The 22,487-nt window shown below is 29.9% G+C and overlaps 4 protein-coding genes across 5 annotated transcripts; all 4 read left to right on the plus strand.

The window, feature by feature from the left end:
- The first annotated feature begins 5,127 nt into the window (after window positions 1–5,127).
- On the plus strand, window positions 5,128–8,616 carry LOC123296950 (facilitated trehalose transporter Tret1-like). The gene is made up of 2 exons (XM_044878684.1): window positions 5,128–5,247; window positions 7,049–8,616. Exons 1-2 carry the CDS (start codon window positions 5,175–5,177, stop codon window positions 8,437–8,439), a joined length of 1,464 nt encoding a protein of 487 aa, XP_044734619.1. The 5' UTR covers window positions 5,128–5,174; the 3' UTR covers window positions 8,440–8,616.
- Window positions 8,617–9,999: 1,383 nt separating this feature from the next.
- LOC123296951 (zinc finger protein OZF-like) lies at window positions 10,000–13,621 on the plus strand. Its single transcript, XM_044878685.1, has 5 exons — window positions 10,000–10,196; window positions 10,377–11,030; window positions 11,191–11,311; window positions 13,023–13,244; window positions 13,436–13,621. The coding sequence occupies exons 1-5, from the start codon at window positions 10,059–10,061 to the stop codon at window positions 13,615–13,617; spliced, it is 1,317 nt and encodes a 438-aa protein (XP_044734620.1). The 5' UTR covers window positions 10,000–10,058; the 3' UTR covers window positions 13,618–13,621.
- A 913-nt stretch (window positions 13,622–14,534) lies between these two features.
- LOC123296952 (zinc finger protein 567-like) lies at window positions 14,535–18,223 on the plus strand. Of its 2 annotated transcripts, none has more exons than XM_044878686.1 (5): window positions 14,535–14,728; window positions 15,600–16,181; window positions 16,841–16,964; window positions 17,304–17,519; window positions 17,931–18,223. In XM_044878686.1, exons 1-5 carry the CDS (start codon window positions 14,585–14,587, stop codon window positions 18,110–18,112), a joined length of 1,248 nt encoding a protein of 415 aa, XP_044734621.1. In that variant the 5' UTR covers window positions 14,535–14,584; the 3' UTR covers window positions 18,113–18,223. The 2 variants fall into 2 exon arrangements, with proteins under 2 accessions (XP_044734621.1, XP_044734622.1); XM_044878687.1 differs by lacking the exon at window positions 17,931–18,223 and adding an exon at window positions 17,665–17,834.
- A 449-nt stretch (window positions 18,224–18,672) lies between these two features.
- Window positions 18,673–22,010, plus strand: LOC123296953 (zinc finger protein 724-like). Its single transcript, XM_044878688.1, has 5 exons — window positions 18,673–18,817; window positions 19,798–20,406; window positions 21,062–21,182; window positions 21,460–21,681; window positions 21,771–22,010. The coding sequence occupies exons 1-5, from the start codon at window positions 18,764–18,766 to the stop codon at window positions 21,950–21,952; spliced, it is 1,188 nt and encodes a 395-aa protein (XP_044734623.1). The 5' UTR covers window positions 18,673–18,763; the 3' UTR covers window positions 21,953–22,010.
- The last annotated feature ends 477 nt before the right edge of the window (window positions 22,011–22,487 follow it).

Consider the following 22,487-nt stretch of genomic DNA (forward strand, 5'->3'; position numbering starts at 1 on the left):
TGTTTTTTTTTAAATTTTTCTCTCACAATACTGTTTGCATATCTGTGCATTGGTAATTCTGAAAATTTAAAATATTAATTTAAGAAGTCAAATACTTGTTTTATTGTTTAAAGAATTATATTTTAAAACTACTTTAACTCTATACTTTATGAAATAATTGTAATATTATTTTAAAAAAGACATACTTCTGATTCAGTAATCAGCCCAATATGTGCGTACATTACCTTCATTTGGCTTGATCAAGATATTTATTATGACATAACATAAAATTTCCTTGTTCTTACTTTAATTTATATCTATTATGTCTAACTTCTTCTGATAACTCACTTTAAAACCTCATTTTTTTAATGAAAAATATAAACTTTGGACAAAAAAATTAAATTGACAGATTGTAAATTATTTTCAAAATATTCTCAAAATTAATGGCAAACTGAATCGATTTAAAAAGTTTTCGTTTTCTAGGTAACACATCGTCGAATTTTGGAGTCGTTTTAAATTGTTGCACATTTTTTGATTTTACCTCCCAACCAGTAAACAAATTATAACGTACGATAAGGGACATAGTTCCAAAATAAAAAATTAATTTTTTTTAAATGAAACTCTAAGGCTCAAAGCAATACTTCGTCTAGAGAATATGGACATATATTCAATAAATACTTTTTTACGGCAGTTACAAAAGTCGTTCCATCTTTCTCCATTATAGAAAAAATTGTTTTACAACCTAATAAAAATTTATTATACAAGCGAATAGTCTGTCTCTCTAGTAAATAGCAAAATATCTACCAAAAACTTACAGGTTATTCAGTGTATATTTTACTCCAGTTACTATTTCTTACCCTACTACATTCACAAAATTTTGATTTCCGTGTAAAGTAAAAATTTTATAAGCGAAAAAGTTTCATTCAAATAATTATTGTTAAAAAAATTATTATTTTTAGTATATTATAAATAAAATTAATAATTTAGCCTTCATAAAAAAAGCTAAGCGCTATTTAAATATAATTTTGTTCAGCGTACTCAGTTAAAGTATTTTTAGCTTAATTATAAATTAAAAAAGTAAATAAAATTTTTAATTGTTTTTTTTTTTGGCTTATCACTTTAAGTATCTAAAATTCTAAACGTATGTATTTTTAATACTTTTAATAAGGAGGCGTGGCCAATAAGGACCCGGTTTTTTAATCTCTAATTTATTTCAAATTTCGTGGGCATGACATTGAAAAACATTAAATAATTTGGAATTTTATTTCCATTGCATTGAATAATTTGTTAATTGTTAAGAGAGCGCGCGAAAAAACACCCAAAAATAACAATTTTCTCTTCTATACATTTCTATACGTGCTAGAAATATGGGCTTTTCACCAGTCAACTCGAATTAAAGTCAAATTAACAGAAAAGTTCGACAAATTTCATTTTCAAAAACGCAATCCCCTGGAAAATTAGAAAAATGATTTTTTGATTGATATCAATCAATAATTTCGATTCAGTTGATTGGTGAAAATCCCATCTTTCTAGCATATATAGAACAGAAAATTGTTATTTTTGGGTGATTTTTCACGCACTCTCTTAACAATTAACAATCAAGTCCCAATTCTCATATCAATACGTCATAAAACATCACAATTACTACCGGTAAAGAATTATCATTACAATTGCTACAAAATGGAAAATTCCAATGTTTTATAGAATTATTATTAATAGTGTGATAAATGAAAAACATAATTCAAAAATATTTTTAAAATAATTAATAAATGTCAATTGAATGTTTAAACTTCTATCAAGCGCCAAATATACCGAGTGTCAACCATTAAATCATTTAATTTACTAAAATTAATAATAACAAGTAACTTTTTTCGTTTTCGAGTAATCGCGACAGACGACAGACAGACAACCGAAAATGGACTAATTAGGTGATTTTATGAACACCTATACCAAAATTTTGTTCATGGTATCAATATTTTTAAGCGTTACAAACTTGGGACTACACTTAATATACCTTCGTATAATTTATATACATGGTATAAAAATACAAGTTTCCATTTTGAGGTGGAACTTTATAAAAATACGTTTTTTAAAGTCGATTTTAGTTCTTGCGGAGCTACGGATTTAAGCAATTGGAAAAGAAGAATTGCCAGCCTCTAGTCCTGCCTCCCTTCTAGTAGAAGAATTTCAAAGCTGCCTTCAGCAATATTAGCACTTTTTATACCATGCATAAATGTAATATGCAAGGTATACTAAGTTTAGTCTCAAGTTTGTAACGCTTAAAAATATTGATGCAACGAACAAAATTTTGGTATACCTAAGTGTTCATAAAATCATCTAATTAGTCCATTTTCGGTTGTCCGTCCGTCCATCGGTCTGTGGACACGATAACTCAAAAACGAAAAAAGATATCAAGCTGAAATTTTTACTGCGTACTCAAGACGTAAAAAGTGAGATTGAGTTCGTAAATGAGCAACATAGGTCATTCAGGTCTTGGGTCCGTATCAGCATCTTGTAAACCGTTAGAGATAGAACAAAAGTTTAAATATAAAAAATGTTCCTTAACAAATAAACAACTTTTGTTTGAAACGTTTTTTCGTAAACATTGTTTACCCGTGTGGGCGCAAACTAGTCGTAAATTGTATAGTATGTATTATATGGGAATATCAGTTATGTATGTGTGACATGTATGTATGTGTAATGTGATAGAGTAATTAACACTGTCTCTTCATGGTATTTCAACAATTAACTCAGTCAATTATTTGTTTTCACTTGTTATTACAAAATTTAAAAGGTTTCATTTCTGTTATGTAATATTATGCTGTGTATTTTTCAAAAACATCTTTCGAAGAAAATTATGAATGAATCCTGGACCTTTTTTCTTAAAGCCACTATTAATGTGTTGCTTATTAATGAACATAACCACAAATGGAATATGATTTGATTGACTCCCGGTATAATATAATATTTATATTAAGTATTATATTAATGCATACTAAAAACTTTACACTATATTAAAACTATCGATTTTCATATAGAAGTTTTATAGCATGTGGCGTTACTAAGAAACGCATGATAGATACAATACCGTAAAAGAAATAGGGGGAATTTGCATTAACTTCAAAATATATCCCATTTTATAAATGGACTTATTTTAACCGTTGTAAACTTATTAATTAATATGAAATACCGTAATATTTAATGGACAGTTATTACATTCAAAAATTTTTTTTTTAATTAAAAAAATTGTTCTAAATTAATAGTAGTTAATCTATCTTTACATCACTTTTGTTTTAATTAAAATTTAATGAGCTTGCGAATCCGGATAGTGCAATCATCTTAGAGTTTCACCTCGGAATCTAACAAAATAAGCTGAATATTTACAAACCGTACAAACATTTATATTGATAGTACAAATTTTATCTTAAAACTAACATAAGATTACGTGTGCGCGTCCTTAGTTATTCAAGGTCAAAGGTCGCAAAAATCAGTTAAATAATTATTTGATACCTTATATTTATAAATCCTGCATTAAGGTACGTATGGCTCACCGCTCCATCTTATGCGCCCTCTATTTCAAAAACGGTTCAACGTTTATAAAAAGGGTCCAGACAAAATTTGTAGAATACGATTGAAGACAAAGGAAACGAGATATTCTCAAAAAAACTGATGACTTTTGAGACACCATTTTTTCTATCAAAATAAAGGTTTGTACAAATATTTAGCTTATTCCGTTAGATTATGAGGCTGATCCCTTTTCTTCACTAAGATGATCGGGTTATGACCAAATTTCATTAGTGGTCAATTATTTCAGCCACATTACAAGCCAAAACTTGAATGATTTTGAAATTTTAAGAAAAACAAGTGACAACAAACAATTGACTGAGTTAATTGTTGAAATACCATGTAAAGACAGTGTCGATTACGCAATTGTTTGTTTTTTTATGTCATGTAAGTAAAAAAAGATAGCCACACATACATAACTGATATTCCCTTATAACACGTACTATAGGATTTGTGCCTAATTTGTTTCAAACAAAAGTTGTTAATTTTTAAAAGGAACATTTTTTATATTTAAACTTTTGTTCAATCTCCCTATGTTGCTCATTCACGACTCCTCACTTTTTACGTCCTAAGCACGCTATGAAAATTTCAGCTTGATATCTCTTTTCGTTTTTGAGTTATTGTACTTACAGACGGAAAGACGGACAACCAGAAATTTGTTTGCAGGATCAATATTTTTAAGCGTTACAAACTTGGCTCTAAACTTAGTATACCTTGATATATTTCATGTATACATGGTATATCAAGCCCATATCGGATTGTTAAGCCCATGGTATAACAAGCAGACCTTTTCTATATTTTACCGTGTTTCGCTTAAGCTTAAGGGGAGATAGCCAAATAATAGTTATACAAGGCCGATCAAATGCTTAGACTCGGTTCTAGAAGAAATATACATCCGTACATTCGTTGCACCACTAACGCTTTTTTTTATTAAATATATGCTAATAATCATTTCAAATACAACCAAGAAATAATAAATATATACCCAAAAAAAGATACTAATAATATATTTTTTGTTATATTTACATAATTTTTGGCACATGACTACTTTTAAAATGTATCTATTTGCTCAGAGAGTCCCTGACTACCTGCTTGTACTATTCGAAATTAACGTTCTCAATCTAAAAATGTTTAACATTGGTTTAACAGTAGCAGAGACTAAATCAGTAAAATATTCTCTGCATGCATGTATGTAGTTTGTTTACTTTTATAAGAAACACTTGTTATACTTTATAGAAATTATTGTTTTATACTTGAAATATTGAGATAAATATTTTATAACTCTCATCGTAATATCGTACTCATTTCAGATATTTAAAACATGTGTTCGTGAACGGCGGACGGAGAAGGGTATTAACATTGAAATTTTAACAAACAATTAAAACCATGTGCTAACACTCAAACTCTATTTGTTTTACATAATTTATAACAATAGAAATTAATGCTAAAATTAAATAGTGTTTTATAAATAAATAATTACTTTATATTTAAATTATGTTAATAGTTTTAACATATATATTTTAAATTATTTAATAATTATGTGAAATTAATTGTTTAAAATAATGTGTTAAAAATATTGTTTTATAAAATAATTTTGAGTTTATTTTTTGTGTTTGTTTTTTGGAAAAAAAATGCATGATATAGTTGCACCGCGAAATTCTTGTATAACAAGACGATGGGTACAATATGCTGGTGCTATTTCAGGTAAATTTAAATTAAAGGTTTGTCATAACTAGACGACCCGTACAAAATTTCCATACCCCCTATTATATATAGACACCACCAAGTCGAGAATTTTGTATAAACAGACGATTTTTTACGTTCAAAAATTGGTTAACTTGTGGCGGAAACGAAACACTAAAAACAGTCAAAGTTCGAAAAATTTGTAAGATGGATTTGAATGCAACATCAGCAAATTTTGTGATCTAACTTGATTTATAAGAAATTAAAAATATGCAAATTGCATAATTATGCTTTTTATAATTGCATTTTCATTTAACTGTAAATATACTAAATTCACAATTCGATTAATATAGTGATGAAAATGATCCCAAACTTTGTTACTTGGGGATTTTTGAAGTCGGTGAACACGAATATTGCATCAGAATTGCCCGAAAACTCCAAGAGATGACGTAGATGTCGTTCACTTTATACACCAGGTACCACGGAGGCCGTTTCTGTCGTGATATTCGTGTTCAGCGACCCCAAAAAACCCCCGAGTTACAAATTTGGAATCACATTCATCACTATTAATCGAATTATGAATTTAGTATATTTACGCTTAATTGAAAAGCAAATTATAAAATACATATTATTTATACAAATTGCACATTTTAATTTCTAATAAATCAATTTAGGTCACACAATTTCCTGACGCTCTAAAGAATCGAATGCAGAAAACCGCATTCAAATCCGCCTTACTGTTTAAATGTTCGAACTGCAGTGCTTCGTTCTGCGACTAAAAATATAGACAGTTTTAGTTTTTTTTTACACAAATATATAAAAATTAGTAAGCTGAAAATGTTTTTTAATTATTTAGACCCGGAAAATTCCGTCATTGAGCAAGCATGATATTGTTTAAACTAATTTTTTTTAAACAAATAAATATTATTGACCGAATCGGACTTGTATCATCATATAATTGGGGTCAAAATTAACAGTTCTTAGACATTTTTCTCTAAAACATCCAGTTTTCGAGTAAAAAATTCGTAAATTTTGAAAAAAATGCGATTTTTACGATTTTCATCCTTCAGAAATGTATAAAAAAATCAGATTTTTAATATGTATAAAATTTTTATTTGTAGGGCTTACTCAACAACATCCCGCATAAATTTTTGGGCTAAATGCATTTTAAGTGCTTGATTGTTAATTGTTAACAGAGCGCGCGAAAAAACACAAAAAATACGGATTTTCTGTTTTATACGTGCTAGAAGGAAAGGATTTTCACCAATCGAATCGAAATAAAGTCAAATTAACAGAAAAGTTTGAAAATTTCATTTTCCACCACGCAATCACCCGAAAAACCGGTTTTTATGGTTTCCCGAGGATTTCTTTGCATCAAAAAGCAACTTTTGTCAGAAATTTTTTTTTTCTAAGACTCAATTTTCACAAGAAAAAAAAGTTTTCACAAGAAAATTTGTGACCATTAAATTACATCATGCATAAGTTTTTTGAACTCTAAAAGTTTAATTAAAAGGCATAAATTTTTAATATGGGTAGCTAAATACCTATTAGCTGTTACTCGCTGCTTCGTGTTGCGAGCTGTTATTAGCTGCTTATTAGCTATTATTATCTGTTACTCGCGGTATAATTGAAACAATAAATTAACGATAAAATAAATTTACTCGACTCTCTGCTTCTATATGTAACACATTTTATCCTTTATAGGCCCCACAACTAGTAATTCTTCTCGTTAACTTTCTTACCTCCTTACCAAGGAGACCTTCGGCTCCTGAAAGAAGCTCCCAGTTTTTAGAAATTAAGTCAAAATTTGTATTTGTTTCAGCTTCCCTGGTGATATTTACAAGTGGAATGCATTTTGTCTGGGTATCAGCGTCATTACCCAAATTATATGCAAATGATTCTATAATACCTTTATCTGTGGACGAAGGTTCATGGGTTGCGTCAATGGAATTATTTGCAGACTTACCTGGAGCACCTTTAGGAGCATTTTGTGCTGATTATTTTGGTCGGCGTCGTGGTTTATTACTTACTGGTTTACCATATTTCATTGGATGGGTAATGATTGCTTTAGCTACAAACGTTCCAACATTATTAGTAGCCAAATTTTTAGTAGGTGTCGCTGATGGATCTACATATACAATTTTACCAATGTTTATTGGTGAAATTGCCGAAGATGATATTCGAGGAAAATTGGGGAATTGTATGACAGTAATGTTGGATTTGGGTTCGCTGTTTTTATATAGTGTTGCGCCATGGATACCAATACGAACAATGGCACTAATTGCAATGATTATTCCCGTATTATTTTTTGCTACTTTTTGGTGGATACCAGAAACACCATATTATTTGCTGATGATAAAGAAACGTGATAAAGCAAAGAAATCGTTACAACAATATCGTGGTTTAGCAAATGTAGATGCTGAATTTGAAGATATGTCGAATATTGTTGATTGTCAAATGTCTGAAACGTCTAATTGGTCTGATTTGATAAAAAACAAAGCATACTTCAAGGGTATGGTTATTATGTTTGGTCTAAAAACCATGCAAATGATGAGTGGTATATTTGCGGTGCAAGTTTTTGCCGAACTAATTTTTTCGAAAGCCGGAGGTTTTTTTAGTGGATCCATTTCAGCTATAATATTTGGTGCAGCACAATTTTTAAGTGGTTTTTTTGCTATGTTAATTGTTGACAAAGTTGGGCGCCGTCCTCTGTTAATTATTTCTTCGATTGGATGCTGTATCGCCCTAACTGGACAAGCTGTTTATTTTTATATACAATTCCATGAAATTATGGATTTAGAAGCTTACGGCTGGGTCCCTGTGACAGCTTTAATGATTTATATAATCATGTATAGTGTTGGTTTGGGTGCAATTCCGCTTATGGTTCCAAGTGAAATGTTCCCAACAAATATTAAAGCCAAAGCGTTATGTATTACCGATCTATATTTGGCTATGTTAGGATTTTTAATTGTACAATTTTATCAAATAGTAGCTAATAAATATGGCAGCCATGTACCATTTATTATATTTGCCTTATCATGTGTTTTCGGTGTATTTTTCACAATATTTATTATGCCCGAAACAAAAGGTAAATCACTGGAAGATATACAAAATATGTTAAGAAAAACAAAAGAAGTAAAGAATTTAGTCGAAAAACCTGAAAAATCTAAATCTCCAACGTCAGAAGCTTCGATTTCGCAAAGTTCATTGTAAAAAAAAAAAAAAAAAAAATGGATTTAGTTAAATTAATGATTTAAGCGTTATGACTGAGATTGGCAGAAAGAATAATATTGTGGAATAACTGTGATTCAGAAACCGTTTAAAGACTTAGGTATGAGGCAATGGCTGAGAAATATAATTTATTTTTATAACAATTGAATAAAATTGAAATTGTAAAGCAAACTAATTTTATTTCTTATTTACTTTTTAAAAAAATGATTAACTTTGTAAAAATCACGAATATGCAAAGTATTGCAATTTTTAAAATAAAAATAATAAATTAAAAAATCCAAAAAATCCGACTGCGTTAAATATAAAGTGAAAAAAGTCCAGCAGTTTACACAGCGACTTTAACAGTCGGGCCCCATTATTGGGAAGATTTGAGCCGGTGTAGATTTAAAATTGTGTAAACTGCTGAAATTGTTTTTTTTCTTATCAGTTTATATTTAACGCAGTCGGGTTTTTCGATTTTTAAAATTTTTTTGTTGTTGTCCTTTTTAGTTAGGATTTTCAAAAACCCATTCAACGATACCCCACTTACCGTAGTTCGTCGACTTTCATTTTCATAGGTACATAAAGATATAGTGTGTCCCCGGATAGAGATAACTATACTTGTAAATTTCCTTATTTTGCATTTTAAGAAAAAAAAGTCATTCTTTATAAGAAGTTTTGCTTATTCTGGAAAGTATGTAGGTATATTTAAAACTTCTTAATAATGTACAGGGTAGCCAAAAATTTGGAATCACTATTTTTATTTTTGGTAAACTACCCTTTTTTTTATAAGTTGGCGAAATGTTACTAAGAAAAGTTACACGCAATTAAAAATTATGAAACTATACAAAATATCAAGAAGATCCGTGTATTTTAATTATACAGCATCACTTTTTATTTGAACAAAAGCTCTAATTATAAAAAAACGTAAGAAAGAAAATAATAATAAATCAATTAACATGTACTATCCGAAAGTGTAATTTTTTGTGTACTAGTTTAGAAAATTTATTTTCTCGGATAAACATTCAATAAGAATGAAATTGTCAAAGTTCGAAAGAGACTACGGTGTTGTGATATAGTTGAATATTTGAACTAAATAATACTAAAAACCAAAGATCTAGTGAAAGGAACATGGCATTGGGAATTCAGAAAAAAAATCGAAACTTTTGATTTTTTTTTTACATTCTTATTTTTCAAAACGAAATATTACATTTTTTGCATATGATCAGCTCCAAAATGCGCTACGGCATATATAAAGATTGGGGAAAAATATTGATTCATTACTGATAAATATGTCAGGAATTGGTGACAAGTGGAAAATAGTGAAAAAGTACAGCACTTCTGATGTTCCTTAACTGTCCCTGTCACTGAGTGATTTTTGGATGGGGCCCCTAAATTTGGTTTTTTTCGGGCTCTTTTCAGTTCTAGTTTGGGTCCCACTCAAATCTGCTATGGAAATTTATTTTATTTCGTAAATCAGCCAATGACCGTTCGAGATCGAGATTCGAGAGTGGCAGTCTAAAGATGAAAGTTCGAAATAGATACACTGCATATAATATTGGCTCTCAGATCGCATGGTTTTCAAAGATTTCAAACACAATCGGTTCTTGATAAATTGAATCATGGAAAAATTCGATTTTGAAACAATTTGTAGAATATGTTTAACCAAAAAAGAAGAAATGATTTCATTATTTCAAGAAATTTCAATTCCTGAATTAACATCATTTAAAGACATGATGCAAGAGTGTGCTTCAATAGAAGTAAGTTAAAATTTATGATTACAACAATATTAGTTTTCATGTTATGCATTAAAACAAGTAAAGTTTAGGATTAAATTATGAGGAATGTATTGTTTCTCGAAAACTAAATATCGAAAAAATCTTTTCTCCCCTTCCAAGCTTAAAATTTTTACATTTAACGAGAACATATTATTTTTCAAGATACCGAAGGACGATTTACTACCGAAAAATCTATGTATTCAATGCTCAAAGGAATTGGAACAAAGTTATAAATTACGATTACGATGTTTGTTATCGGAAAAAATAATTCGAGTTTTAGTCGAGAAGTCCACTGTCAAATCTGAAACGGAAGAGTATATCAATGATATAGAAATAAATTTAAATTCTTATGAAAAATCAGATAGCAATGATATAAAATCGGAAACAGATACAAATGATGATGAAAATTTTTTTGAACCAGAAACAAATACTTCATCAAATTTTGTAACAGAAGAAACAGTTTTTGTAAAAGAAGAAATTTTAGATGAAATCAATTGTAATAAAGTCTCATTGAAATGTAAATTTTGTAATCTAAAATTTGGTACCAAACATGAATATATTTCACATGTAGAACAAATTCATTTTAAAACAGTTTATTCGTGTGACAAATGTGAACAAATTTATTATTCGGCGGATGGTTTAAAACGACATTCATTGACACATGAGAATCGATGTCGTTATTGTTTAGAATTATTCGATAATAAATTTCAGTTAGCACAACATATGAAAGAACATGTCGAGAAATCGGAATTTCCATGTGGAAAATGTGATAAAGTGTTTCAAACGAAAGATACTCATCGTATGCATCGTAAACGAGTGAGTGCGTTTTTTTCATTCTCGAAAATTTATGTATTCGACTAGAATCTAATACTTTTTTTTACGAGAAAACAAGTTAATCATGCATTCGATACATAAATTTTCGAGTAATTGTTTCTTATAGGATATGAATTAAAATTACAATTATTTGTATTTTTAGAGTCATAATGTTAAATCCTTTTTATGTACATATTGTGGGCGTTCATTTCGAGATTATTCGAATTTACAAGTTCACATACGAATTCATTCTGGTGAAAAACCGTATTCCTGTGATATTTGTGGTAACTATGCTTTTAATTAATACCATAGTAGAATTAGACAAGGTATACTCTTGCGCATGTAAGAGTAGGATGGAGACATTCTTTCAGTCTCGGTAATCTCTCTCGCTCGGTACCTAGTCATCGTCATATTGATTATTTGTTTACATTCGAGCTGCCAATTTGTAGACTAAGAGGGACATGCAAGTTTTACTATCAAACAGGTACTTGAGTTTTCTCTTGTGGAAAATAAAAATTTAAGATTACCCTAACAAATGCCGGAAGATCAGCCAGGCAACCGGGGACCGTAGGGCCGGGCGGAGAGCCAAACATGAAAAAAAATTTTTTTTTTTTGCAACGTGCAGGTACGCGGTTGATGTTTTGTCATAATGTTAACAGCGATGTTAAAAACAGTTTGCCAAAACATCAGCCAGGTAGCCGGGGACAGTAAGTCTGGTCGGAGAGTCAAACCTGTAAAAAAATTTTACAGATACTTTTTTTGCATGTTAGGCTTTCCACTCAAATTTACGGTATCCGGTTGCCTGGCTGATGTTTCCAAACTGTTAGGAACATTACTTTTAACATTATGACAAAACATCAGCCTCGTACCTGCCCGTTGCAAAAAACTTTTAGTTGCATGTTTGAATATCGGCTCATACCTACGGTCCCCGCTTGCTTGGCTGATGTTTTGGCAAACTGTTTTTAACATCTCTGTTAACATTCTGACAAAACATCAGCCACGTACATGTTCGTTGCAAAAAAAATTTTTATTTTGCATGTTTGCCTCTCCGCCCAGACCTACGGTCCCTGGTTGCCTCACTGATATTCCGTCCTTTATTAGAGTAACCTCAAATCTTTACTTTCCGTAACAGAAAACTCACGTACCTGTTCGATAGTAAAACTTGCATGTCCCTCTTGCTCTATTGGTCAATGTTTTGTTTACATATTTGCAATGTCTAGTTGTCTTGAAAAAATTGAAAAAACCTGATGCGGAAAAAATTCATAAATTCATTGTAAGGAACGATTTTTTCATTACTAAAATCAAGGATTGTTCACACAAACGTATTCACGTTTTTTACAACATTTGAATCAGGAAGCGGGACCGAATATACCTTGTCTAAGTCCACTATGATTAATACTATTATTTTGTGAAATTGAGTGTATCTAAGCACACAAGGACAAATATAATTTGACATCTTCAACAAATTTTGGTAAATCTAATTTGATATAGATGTTACTTGCTTGATAAGAAGCACACTTTATCAAAATAATACAATTTGTCACTTTATGCGTCATTTAGTTTTCTTAGTTTGTAGTATAGAGTGTAGAAGTAAAGGAGCACAGTCTCTTATGGCTGTTTGATTCAAAAAGTGTCCCAAAGTAGGAGTAAATAAAGTGGCTAGAATGGCGCTAGTGTAGCAAAAGGTGTTTGATATGAACTTCTCTCCTTTTCTCTAACAACTTGTTTAGATCTTTATCTTATTCTTACTTATTATCTTGTTACTTTCTTTTAAAACTTACACTTTTGCTACTTAAAGTCCACTTTCTGTGAGTAATTGGTTGTTAGCGTAACCAAAGTAATATATGAGAGATGGTAGCCATAGACCTTTATTGATCTTGCATAAGATCAAAAAGAAATAAGAATCACAAGGTTGATACATCCTCTTTATCTCTACCCTTCATAGTTTGTATTTATTAGTTTTTAAAAGACTTTAAAGTTCGCCTTTCTTTGCAGGTGCAAAATTTATTCAATGGTATTCCTTAAAAAGTCATACAATCACACATTCCAAAGAAAAAAATTATCAATGTAAAATTTGTGATAAATCATATTCAAGACGTAACGGATTAGCACGGCATATTTTAACACATTCGGGTGAAAGGAATGCTATTTGTAATATTTGTGATAAACGATTTTTGGATAAAAAAGGTCTTAAAGAACATCAAAAAACTCATACGGGTAAATATTCTACAAATTACTTTTACTGTAGTTATGGAATTGTCAAGGAATAGACAGGATATTTCATGGAATCAGTTCGAATGAAAAACCGGGCGATTTAATTGTTTTTAATACGAATAAATCCTCAGCCTGTTATTAATTTAATGTTCAAAGTATTTTAACAAAAACTAAAGATAAATTTTTTGTTTTAGGAGAACGTAAACATATTTGTGCATTTTGTGATAAAGCATTCCTAAAAAATGATAATCTTAAAGTTCATTTACGCACTCATACCGGCGATCGGCCATTTGTTTGTAGTCGATGTGGTAAAGGATTTGCACAAAAACATGTTCTAAATAGTCATTTACGAACGCATGGCGAATCTCCCGAATAAAATATATCAACTTAAATGTTATGTTAAAATGTATTAAAAATTTAATAAAAAATTAAATACTCGGTTCTTTTTTGGAACTAAAGAATCATAAAAACAACTTTTTTTTTATACAATTTAATATTTCATCATCAGTTGCATATTGAATTTTAAAAAATGAGTCAGTGAAAAGTAGCCGTCAACCGGCCTGCAATTAAGTAATTGAGAGTTTTCGATAATTCTAATTTTTCAGTTTTAGTCGAATCCAAGTATAGTTACATGTGATTCAGTCCGACAGACTGGATATTACATAAATAGATAATAGCTTGTGCTTATCGTGTGGTCCCATTTCATTTTGGTCCAGTTCTGATATTGCCATCCATGGGAAAACCACAAATCTTAAATTTGTATTAAGTATGCGGGACAAGAGGATGAATAACTCAATAACACGCCAACCGATTTCGATTATTCTTTTTTAGTGACAAATTAGTTAGTGTACTTCAGATACTAAAAATCACAAAATAAAAAAAATTTTAACAAAAAGAAAACCGACTTCAAAAGAAAAACTTTTCCAAAACAAATTAATATGCGCTAAAAAGAATAAAAATAACGATAATATAATGTGGTTAAAATTATTGTTATTTTTGGAGTCGGTGTCAGCCAAGCTAATGTAGCAAACTGTTCTGCCAGAGTTGTTCCCTTGGCTGACACCGACTCCGAAAATAACAATAATTTTAACTACATTATATTATCGTGATTTTTATACTTTTTAGCGCATATTAATTTGTTTTGGAAAATACAGTCGAATTGATAACCTCCTCCGTTTTTGTTTGAAGTCGGTTAAAAATTTTATTATAATCAATTTTAAAATAGACACGCGCGTAAATTAAAAATGCTACATAATTTTTATATTACGTTACTATGGCTACGGGTACGTTTTTAAGAATCCTTAAAATTGGATAAGTAAAGCCGAAATGTTAATTTTTTGATTATGGAAGAGAAAATCATTGATTTCCAAAATGTATGCAGAATATGTTTGGAAAAAATGGATATAATGGTATCGATTTTTGATGGAATTCAGGCACCAGATTTAATATCTTACAAAGATATGATACAGGAGTGTGCTTCAATACAAGTATGTTAAAAATATATTTCAAAATCTAGTCGTGAAATGCAATTCTCAAAAATTATTATTAATAAATTTTTTTTATCTCAAAAATTACTCAAACTGAGTTTTATACTGTAATTAGAAACCCGGACAACTTGAAATTAACTAGCAGATCCCTGTGGGTCAGAGAATGAACGCAATCACAGGACTAAAACAAAAAACCCACAGACCCATGCCAACCCGACCCCATTTAAGACATGGTCAACCGTGGATTTAAGTCTGAATATCTGTAGCTAACTGGCCCGGACAACCGAATACTTGAAGGATAGGATTGGTCCGTCGTTGGTGTCATTAGACCCTTCATTTATTTTTGATTCGATTAATTATTATTTTTTTTTTTTTGATTTGTTCACTTTCAAACACAGTTGCTAAGAGGATCTTGTCCAAAAAAATCAAAAACTGCGTTTAATTGTCGATTGAATAACTGGTTTCCTAAATATTGTCCTTGAAAGCGTTTTTTTTGTATTTAATCTTTAAATGCAGTCAGAAATTTCTGTTTTTGTATTATATTTTTGGAGCAATTTCGATCAAAAAATACTCAAAAATTTAATTCTTTTGGAGACTGGAATAACAGTTTTCAAGATATCGTATATCGTACATCTAAGAGCGATATTTTGGATCGAATTTAGGTAATACTGTGAAAATTATTATTCCAATCTTCGAATGAAATAAATGAGTTGTATCTGATTCGAAATTACCTTTAAAAAAAAAAAAAAAACAAGAACAGACAAAAATTCACAAATAATCCAAAGTAGTGAGCGATTAGTGTAAACCACCTTAAATTGTAAAAACTTTATTAAAAACATTTTTTTTAACTCGAAATTTCCAATTAATTTAGGTTTCAATTATTGATATACTACCGAAAAAAATATGTATAAAATGTTCGGAACAATTACAATTAAGTTACAAATTAAAAATACAATGCCTATTATCCGAAAAAATTATGCAAAATTTCATTTCAAAAACAAAACCGCACAATATAAAAGCCGAACAATATTATGACGAAGAATTTGATAATAATGATGACATAAAAAACGATAATGATTACGATACAATATCCGATAATATCGAAAATACTGAAATGGAAATTATTCTTAAAGAGGAAAATATTGAAAATGAAATAAAAGAAAATTCGGAATTAATAAAATGTGAATTGTGCGATGAAATTTTTTTAACACAAGAGAATTATTTAAGTCATTACGATAGCGTCCATTTATTTAAATGTAATTTATGTGAACAAATTTTACAATCACAAGTACAGTTTAAAAAACATTTATACACACATAAAAAGCAGCGTGTAAAAACGATGCATAAAATACGTTTCAAAAAATTAGGTCAAGGTCAACCGAAACTAGAATATCGGTGTACGGAATGTAATAAAATGTTTCAATTTAAGTCCAAACTTGAGCAACATATGAGCGTAAGTGAAATTTTTTATATTTATTTTTCTTTCAAATAAAGTGTCTTAAGGTTGATCGGACATTAAGACAATGTACAATATAATACCTCTTTCTACACATTGCATTGAATTTTTTATATTATATTAATTTGATAACTCTGGTGATATATTCTAGGTCATATAAGGACCTAGAATAAAGGAATTCTTTCCTCTTTGTCATTATGTGACGGTTTTTCAATCGGTAATCTTCGCCATGCTGAGAGGTGCCCAAATCCCTTAATACAAGTTATCATCTGCAGAAATCTGAAAGGCGTCAGATTCAAAATGTTCCGATCCGAAACCTTAGATCCATCAATCCTGGGAGAGATCCCGACGAAGCAGCTGTGATCTCTTACGTGGCGCGTGACAATGATATAATTATATACCTTCTTCTGCTTAAAATATCTCTAACTCGAGGACGTCTCGCCTTCGGATGATAAGTTGTTCTAAAGGAGTTTACAGACAATCTCTTGGTCTGGGTAATAGGGGCATTTTTTTCTTTTGTATTATTATTCATTTTTCACTTGTACACGATGATAAAACACCAAAAATGGCGGCATATTTAAAAATAATATTGAAAATGGAACCCTTATTACATGAAAGTTGAACACTAATAAAATCGAATAACTTTCTATTTAAAGGTACATTCGGATGAAAATCAGTATTTATGTACTTATTGTGGGAAAGCACTGAAAAGTGGTTCATCATTACGAGTCCATTTACGAACTCATACCAACGAGAAACCATATTGTTGTAAAATATGCGGTAAAAACAATTTTTTAAATTATGTTTATAGCACTAGAGCAACCAGGAATATTTTTATAATCATTTCAAATGGCTGAAAATTTGAGAAGTTGCTAATTTTTAAGGTGTAGAATAATGAACATCTATTTCTTCTTCTTTCGATTGTTGGATAAAATGATTTTTGTATTTTTGCCTTCCTGAAATGCAAGCCCCGGCTAAGAAACTTTACGTAGAGGATAAAGTTGTTAGACAATATTGTCTTTCAAATTTTCAGCCTTTTGAAAAGACTCTCAAATACGCGTCTATTTTGTACCCTTTTTTGATATATGAATAATACACAAACTTTGTGTTTATTTTTAGGTTTCAAATCAGGTTATCCATTACGAGATCATTTAATTTCACATTCTAATGAGAGAAAGTATGAATGTGAAATTTGTAAAAAATCGTATGCACGACGAAATACATTAAAACGACACATTAAAACACATTCAACAGAACGAAATTTTGTTTGTGATATTTGTGGGAAACGATTTACATTTAAACATAAATTACGAGAACATCAATATATACACACAGGTACGAGATGAATCTTGCGATTAAAATAATAATTACACTCCGCAAAAATAAAAACGATAAGCGAAACTTTTTGTTTGGTTAAAAATTCACCATATTTTCATGAGTGTAACTTTATTATCCTTGATTCTGTTGGGTCTGTCAGCAGGGCCATCTTTAAGCTTTTGGAGATCCTGGGAGTAGAAGGATCACGGACTGCTTTATTTTTGTAAAAGTTCATTTAACTGATAGATCAAGAACGCGCACCTTTTTCTATGTCTAGAATATAGAATGGCTTTTTGAGAACAGTGTGCATAATGGAAAAAAAGGACATGGATACCAGGGTTTATTTTAAGAGGATAGCAATAAAATTATGGCAACCTCTAGGTGAATCCACACTTTATGAATATGACTACACAAAAAAATTTTTTTTAGGTGAACGTAAATACATCTGTACATATTGTAATAAGCCATTCAATCGACTTGATAATCTTCGAGTACATTTACGAATTCATACTGGTGATAAACCATTTGTGTGCAGTCGATGTGGACGAGGATTTTCAGCTAAACATGTACTGAATAGTCATTTAAAAACGCATACTGAATCACCGGAATAAAAGTAGTTAAAAGAAATAGATGCGCTTTAACTAAAAATTTATGCGATATTTAAAAAAAACACAATTAAAACAAAAAAATGCTATTTAAAATTTCGAATTTTATTGTAAATTTCCAGCTATATATTTTTCTAGAAATTTTCGATAATAATTTATAAAATTTGGAAAATGTTTATTTATATATCGAAGAAAAATTTATTAATAAATTAAAATTATAAAACGTTAATAGAAGTTGATATTATTAAAGAAACCTTCCGTTTGCGAGTCCCCCCAACATCAGGTGTAAAGGAAAAACGAATCAAAGGTGCTAAACGTTTTGGGAAAAATGAATACAAAACATCGAAAGATACTTTAACCAGCTACCAAATTCTTAAAAAGTTGATTGTGGGTTAATATTTTGAGTGATGGAATCCAATTTTCGTCTCTTAATACACTAGTTTTTAAAGAAAATGATAAATTCAGCATCTTTTTTTTCATGCTAGCGATCTAAAATTGGCATACAAATCTGTGACATATATACTCTGATTTAGAAATTGTAAACATACTTTAATAATAATGGAAAATCAAGCGAATGAATCTTTTGATTTTGAGACAATCTGCCGAATTTGTTTAAAAATTAAAGAAGATTTCATTTCAATATTTCAAAAAAGTCCAATGGAAAAATTAAAAACATACAGTGAAATGTTAGAAGAGTGTGCCTCTGTACATGTAAGTAATATAAAAGTCTTAAAAATTTCGTTTTTGGTACATTCTTGGATAATGATAAGAAAATTCTTGCAAAATTCAGTGAATTACACAACATATTTATTGTTTGCTCACTTTATCTCACTAAAACTACAATACAGACAACTCATTTTTAACTATGTATCATCTACTAGTGAATGAGAAGTACATACTGATCTGAATGGGATATGGAGAACTGAATATGTTTCCCATGCACAGGCAGCACAGTTAAAAACAGAAAGTATGTTTCATGTTTATATGAGCCGAATCTTAGTAGGCCTGCCAGGTTGCCTCAAGGTTGAATCTAGTAGGCCAGGAATCTGGTTGGTGTCTTAACAGATTTTAACCAAAAAAGAAAGTGGTAAACCATCTTTGCATTTAAAGAAACTTAAAACTGTAAATCAAGCTTTTTTAAATCAGACATCTCGGACTTACGGAATTTTGGGAGTGATAGTATTAGAGTTAATCGATTTGTCAGTATCGTTGGTTCTACTTTGAGTTAAATTGATTTTCTTTCCACAAAAAATTACTGCTAGATATTACATTGTTTCTTATCATATCGCTGTTTTCTTTCACTACGTTTATCGAGAGTAGAGATAAGAAGAATCATACCTGATTTAAAAAGTGTCCACGAAAAGCAGAAAATTGGTAGCGCTGCTGTAGCAAAAGTGTAAATTTTAAAAGAAAGTAATAAGAGTAAGATTAAAGGTCTAAACAAGTTGTTAGAGATGGATAGAGAAATTCACATCAAATACCTTTTGCTACACAAGCGCCATTATGGCCAATTTTAGAACTGTTATTGTCTGTTTTCAGCTAGACACTTTTTTACTTAGACCCCTATCAAAGAATACATCTAGTGTTCGATAATGTTTGCCCCTATTTAAGATTGTTCGCCTTACTTCTACCTTCCATATCCCCGTTTAACTGAACAATTATTTAATGAATGCTTCCTCCATCTTATGTAGATATCAACAGATGATTCTTTACCAAAAAAGTTATGCTCACAATGCTCTGAAAATTTAGAACAAAGTTATAAATTTAAAATTCAATGTTTATGGTCTGAAAAATTACTCCAACAAATAAATAAAACGAAAATTTCAAATTCTTTTGAAAATTCTGACGATTCAAAAGAGAATTCTTTAACAAATACAACACTTAAAACCGAATGTGATGTTTTCATTAAAGAAGAAGAAGAATTATTTGATGATTTTAATGATCCCGGTGGATCAAAAACCGATGATGATCATGAAGAAGAAGAAGAAGAGGAAATCAATAAATACGAATGTTCTGAATGTTCAATAGAATTTCAAACAATATTCGAATATGCGGATCATAATAAATTGACACATTTGAAAAATGTTTTTATGTGTCAATTTTGCAATAATGTATATAGTACAAGTTTTGGATTGAAGAGACATTGCCGTACGAAAATCTGTCAGATATGTAATAAAGATTGTGGCTGTGGGAAAAAATTACGTCAACATCGAAGTGAACATAAAAATACAATTATTCGAAAGTGTGATGTTTGTGATAAAACTTTTACGGATGGAAGACGGTTTAGTCAACATAAGCAGGTAATAAGTTCCTATTGGAATTTGTAGTTTAGTTCTCAGAACCACTGAGACAAAGATATAATATTGTTATAAACACCTATCGAAATTATATTCCTCCTAGATAGTGTTCTTCTTGCAACGAACAAACAGCTTTTTTTTGTTAAATAGGCATGTTGACTAAATTTTTTTTATCACTTCAGGTGAAGAATTCTCACTGCCCGGGCAGGAAAGTGAAGTTGGTTTTTTAAAAACTTTAGAAGCTCGCAAAAACGTTTAAAATTCCTATTTATTCAAAGAGGAAGATATAAGTTAGCGACGTCATTGCCCGATATCACCATAGAGATACTTATAAAATACATATAATACTTTGTTTTACTAAAAGGAGATGGATAATAATCTTTGAATGCTTATAACTTCTTCGTTTTTTAATCAATTTTAATTTCACTTTCCAATTTTGTCATGATATCAAGTTTAGTTTTACATTTTTATGCTTAATATGGCAAATTCGACATCAGGCAACTAACGTATTATATTTTTCTCAGAACGGGTGCTTCTTGCAAAAAATGTGTCGAGAAAATACTATTATTTTAATCTCTAGAAAGGAAAATACAAAAGATGTACTTGTCAGATTAATCCATTGTCTGGTCTTTGAGGTGATTCAAACTTTTTTTTCTAGGTTCATAAAAACAAATCGTATTTATGTACATTTTGTGGGAAAGTATTTAGTGATGGAGCAAATTTAAATGTTCATATACGAATTCATACGGGCGAAAAGCGATATGAGTGTAAAATATGTGGTAATTATTGTTTTTTAAATATTCCAAAATTCCTCTCAAAATCATTTACACTAGGTATCGAGTAAATCGAGTTTACTCGGTATTATTACTGTGTTTACTCGGTGTATGTACCTACCTCTATTTCACAAATAATACACGTGTTTTAACATTCTAAGTGCTATAGCTGTAATTTTATATATGAATTACATGTACTTTTATAGTAATATCACTTAAAATGGTTTAACTTTTGCGTTTATTTTGTCTTAGAGTGTATGCTCATACTAAAAATTGATTTCAGCGGCCAAATTTAAAGATAGTGGAAGTTTACAAAGTCATTTAACATCACATAGTGCCGAGAAAAAATATCAATGTGGTATTTGTAAAAATATGTTTAAATGGCGATCACAATTATATCAGCATAAATTAACGCACACCACGGAGCTTAATTTTAGCTGCGAGATTTGCGAGAAACGTTTTAAAACTAAACATAATTTACGTGATCATAAACGTATACATACAGGTTAGTATTACAGATTAAAAAATTTAGTAAAAATGCTTTTTTGATTCGAATGCTCCCAGAAGTGTTTAATTTGCTCTCGAATTTTTTAGGCGAACGAAAGCATATTTGCTCGTATTGTAGTAAAGCATTTTATAAAGTAAATCATCTTACAACGCATTTACGAACTCATACTGGTGAAAAACCATTTCCTTGTACGAAATGTGGCCGAGAATTTTCTGCAAAACATGTGTTGGTTAGTCATATGAAAATCCACACGGAGCAAAGTGCATAAATTATATACATATTAAAATAATTGATTCACGATTTTACACTACAATCAGAATTCAAGACTTTTTTTTTAAGAATTTTTAAAACTGTAAATATTATTGTAGAATAAATTTTATTTTTATATGACAAATAAGTTTTTTATTTATTTATCAAAAACCATACAATATTTCCTAAAATTACCACCCATGGGCAATACTTGTAGTATTCAAATAAATTTGAAGATTAAATGTCATGTCAATAGGGTACTTTCGTTAGAGAAAAATAAATTATTTGAGAAATAAGTGTGATAAAAATTAAAATTTATATAGAAATATACTTAAAAATTCTGATTTTTAGTCATAATGGCACATTATTGTTTTATTATATTAAAATTAAAAGTCATAATTTTTAATCTGTATATCACGTGACCTTAAACACGAGCCACCATGATGTGACATCATATAGGCAAAAATAATATGTCTTAATTACTAATTTGTTGATGGCTTTCATAGTAATTGTAGATTATGTTACCATCAACTTTATTTATACATATCACGAAG

Source organism: Chrysoperla carnea, chromosome 3 (assembly GCF_905475395.1).
Source record: "Chrysoperla carnea chromosome 3, inChrCarn1.1, whole genome shotgun sequence".
NCBI lineage: Eukaryota > Metazoa > Arthropoda > Insecta > Neuroptera > Chrysopidae > Chrysoperla > Chrysoperla carnea.

Excerpts from the sequence above, each read along its gene's own strand:
- LOC123296951 (XM_044878685.1), top strand. The coding sequence starts at position 10,059 with ATGGAAAAATTCGATTTTGAAACAATTTGTAGAATATGTTTAACCAAA. Across the intron at positions 10,197-10,376 it reads AAGAGTGTGCTTCAATAGAA|ATACCGAAGGACGATTTACT; the intron begins GTAAGTTAAAAT and ends TTATTTTTCAAG. Across the intron at positions 11,031-11,190 it reads ATCGTATGCATCGTAAACGA|AGTCATAATGTTAAATCCTT; the intron begins GTGAGTGCGTTT and ends TTGTATTTTTAG.
- LOC123296950 (XM_044878684.1), top strand. The coding sequence starts at position 5,175 with ATGCATGATATAGTTGCACCGCGAAATTCTTGTATAACAAGACGATGG. Across the intron at positions 5,248-7,048 it reads ATATGCTGGTGCTATTTCAG|CTTCCCTGGTGATATTTACA; the intron begins GTAAATTTAAAT and ends TATTTGTTTCAG.
- LOC123296953 (XM_044878688.1), top strand. The coding sequence starts at position 18,764 with ATGGAAAAATTAAAAACATACAGTGAAATGTTAGAAGAGTGTGCCTCT. Across the intron at positions 18,818-19,797 it reads AAGAGTGTGCCTCTGTACAT|ATATCAACAGATGATTCTTT; the intron begins GTAAGTAATATA and ends CATCTTATGTAG. Across the intron at positions 21,183-21,459 it reads ATATGAGTGTAAAATATGTG|CGGCCAAATTTAAAGATAGT; the intron begins GTAATTATTGTT and ends AATTGATTTCAG.
- LOC123296952 (XM_044878686.1), top strand. The coding sequence starts at position 14,585 with ATGGAAGAGAAAATCATTGATTTCCAAAATGTATGCAGAATATGTTTG. Across the intron at positions 16,965-17,303 it reads ATATTGTTGTAAAATATGCG|GTTTCAAATCAGGTTATCCA; the intron begins GTAAAAACAATT and ends GTTTATTTTTAG. Across the intron at positions 17,520-17,930 it reads ACATCAATATATACACACAG|GTGAACGTAAATACATCTGT; the intron begins GTACGAGATGAA and ends AATTTTTTTTAG.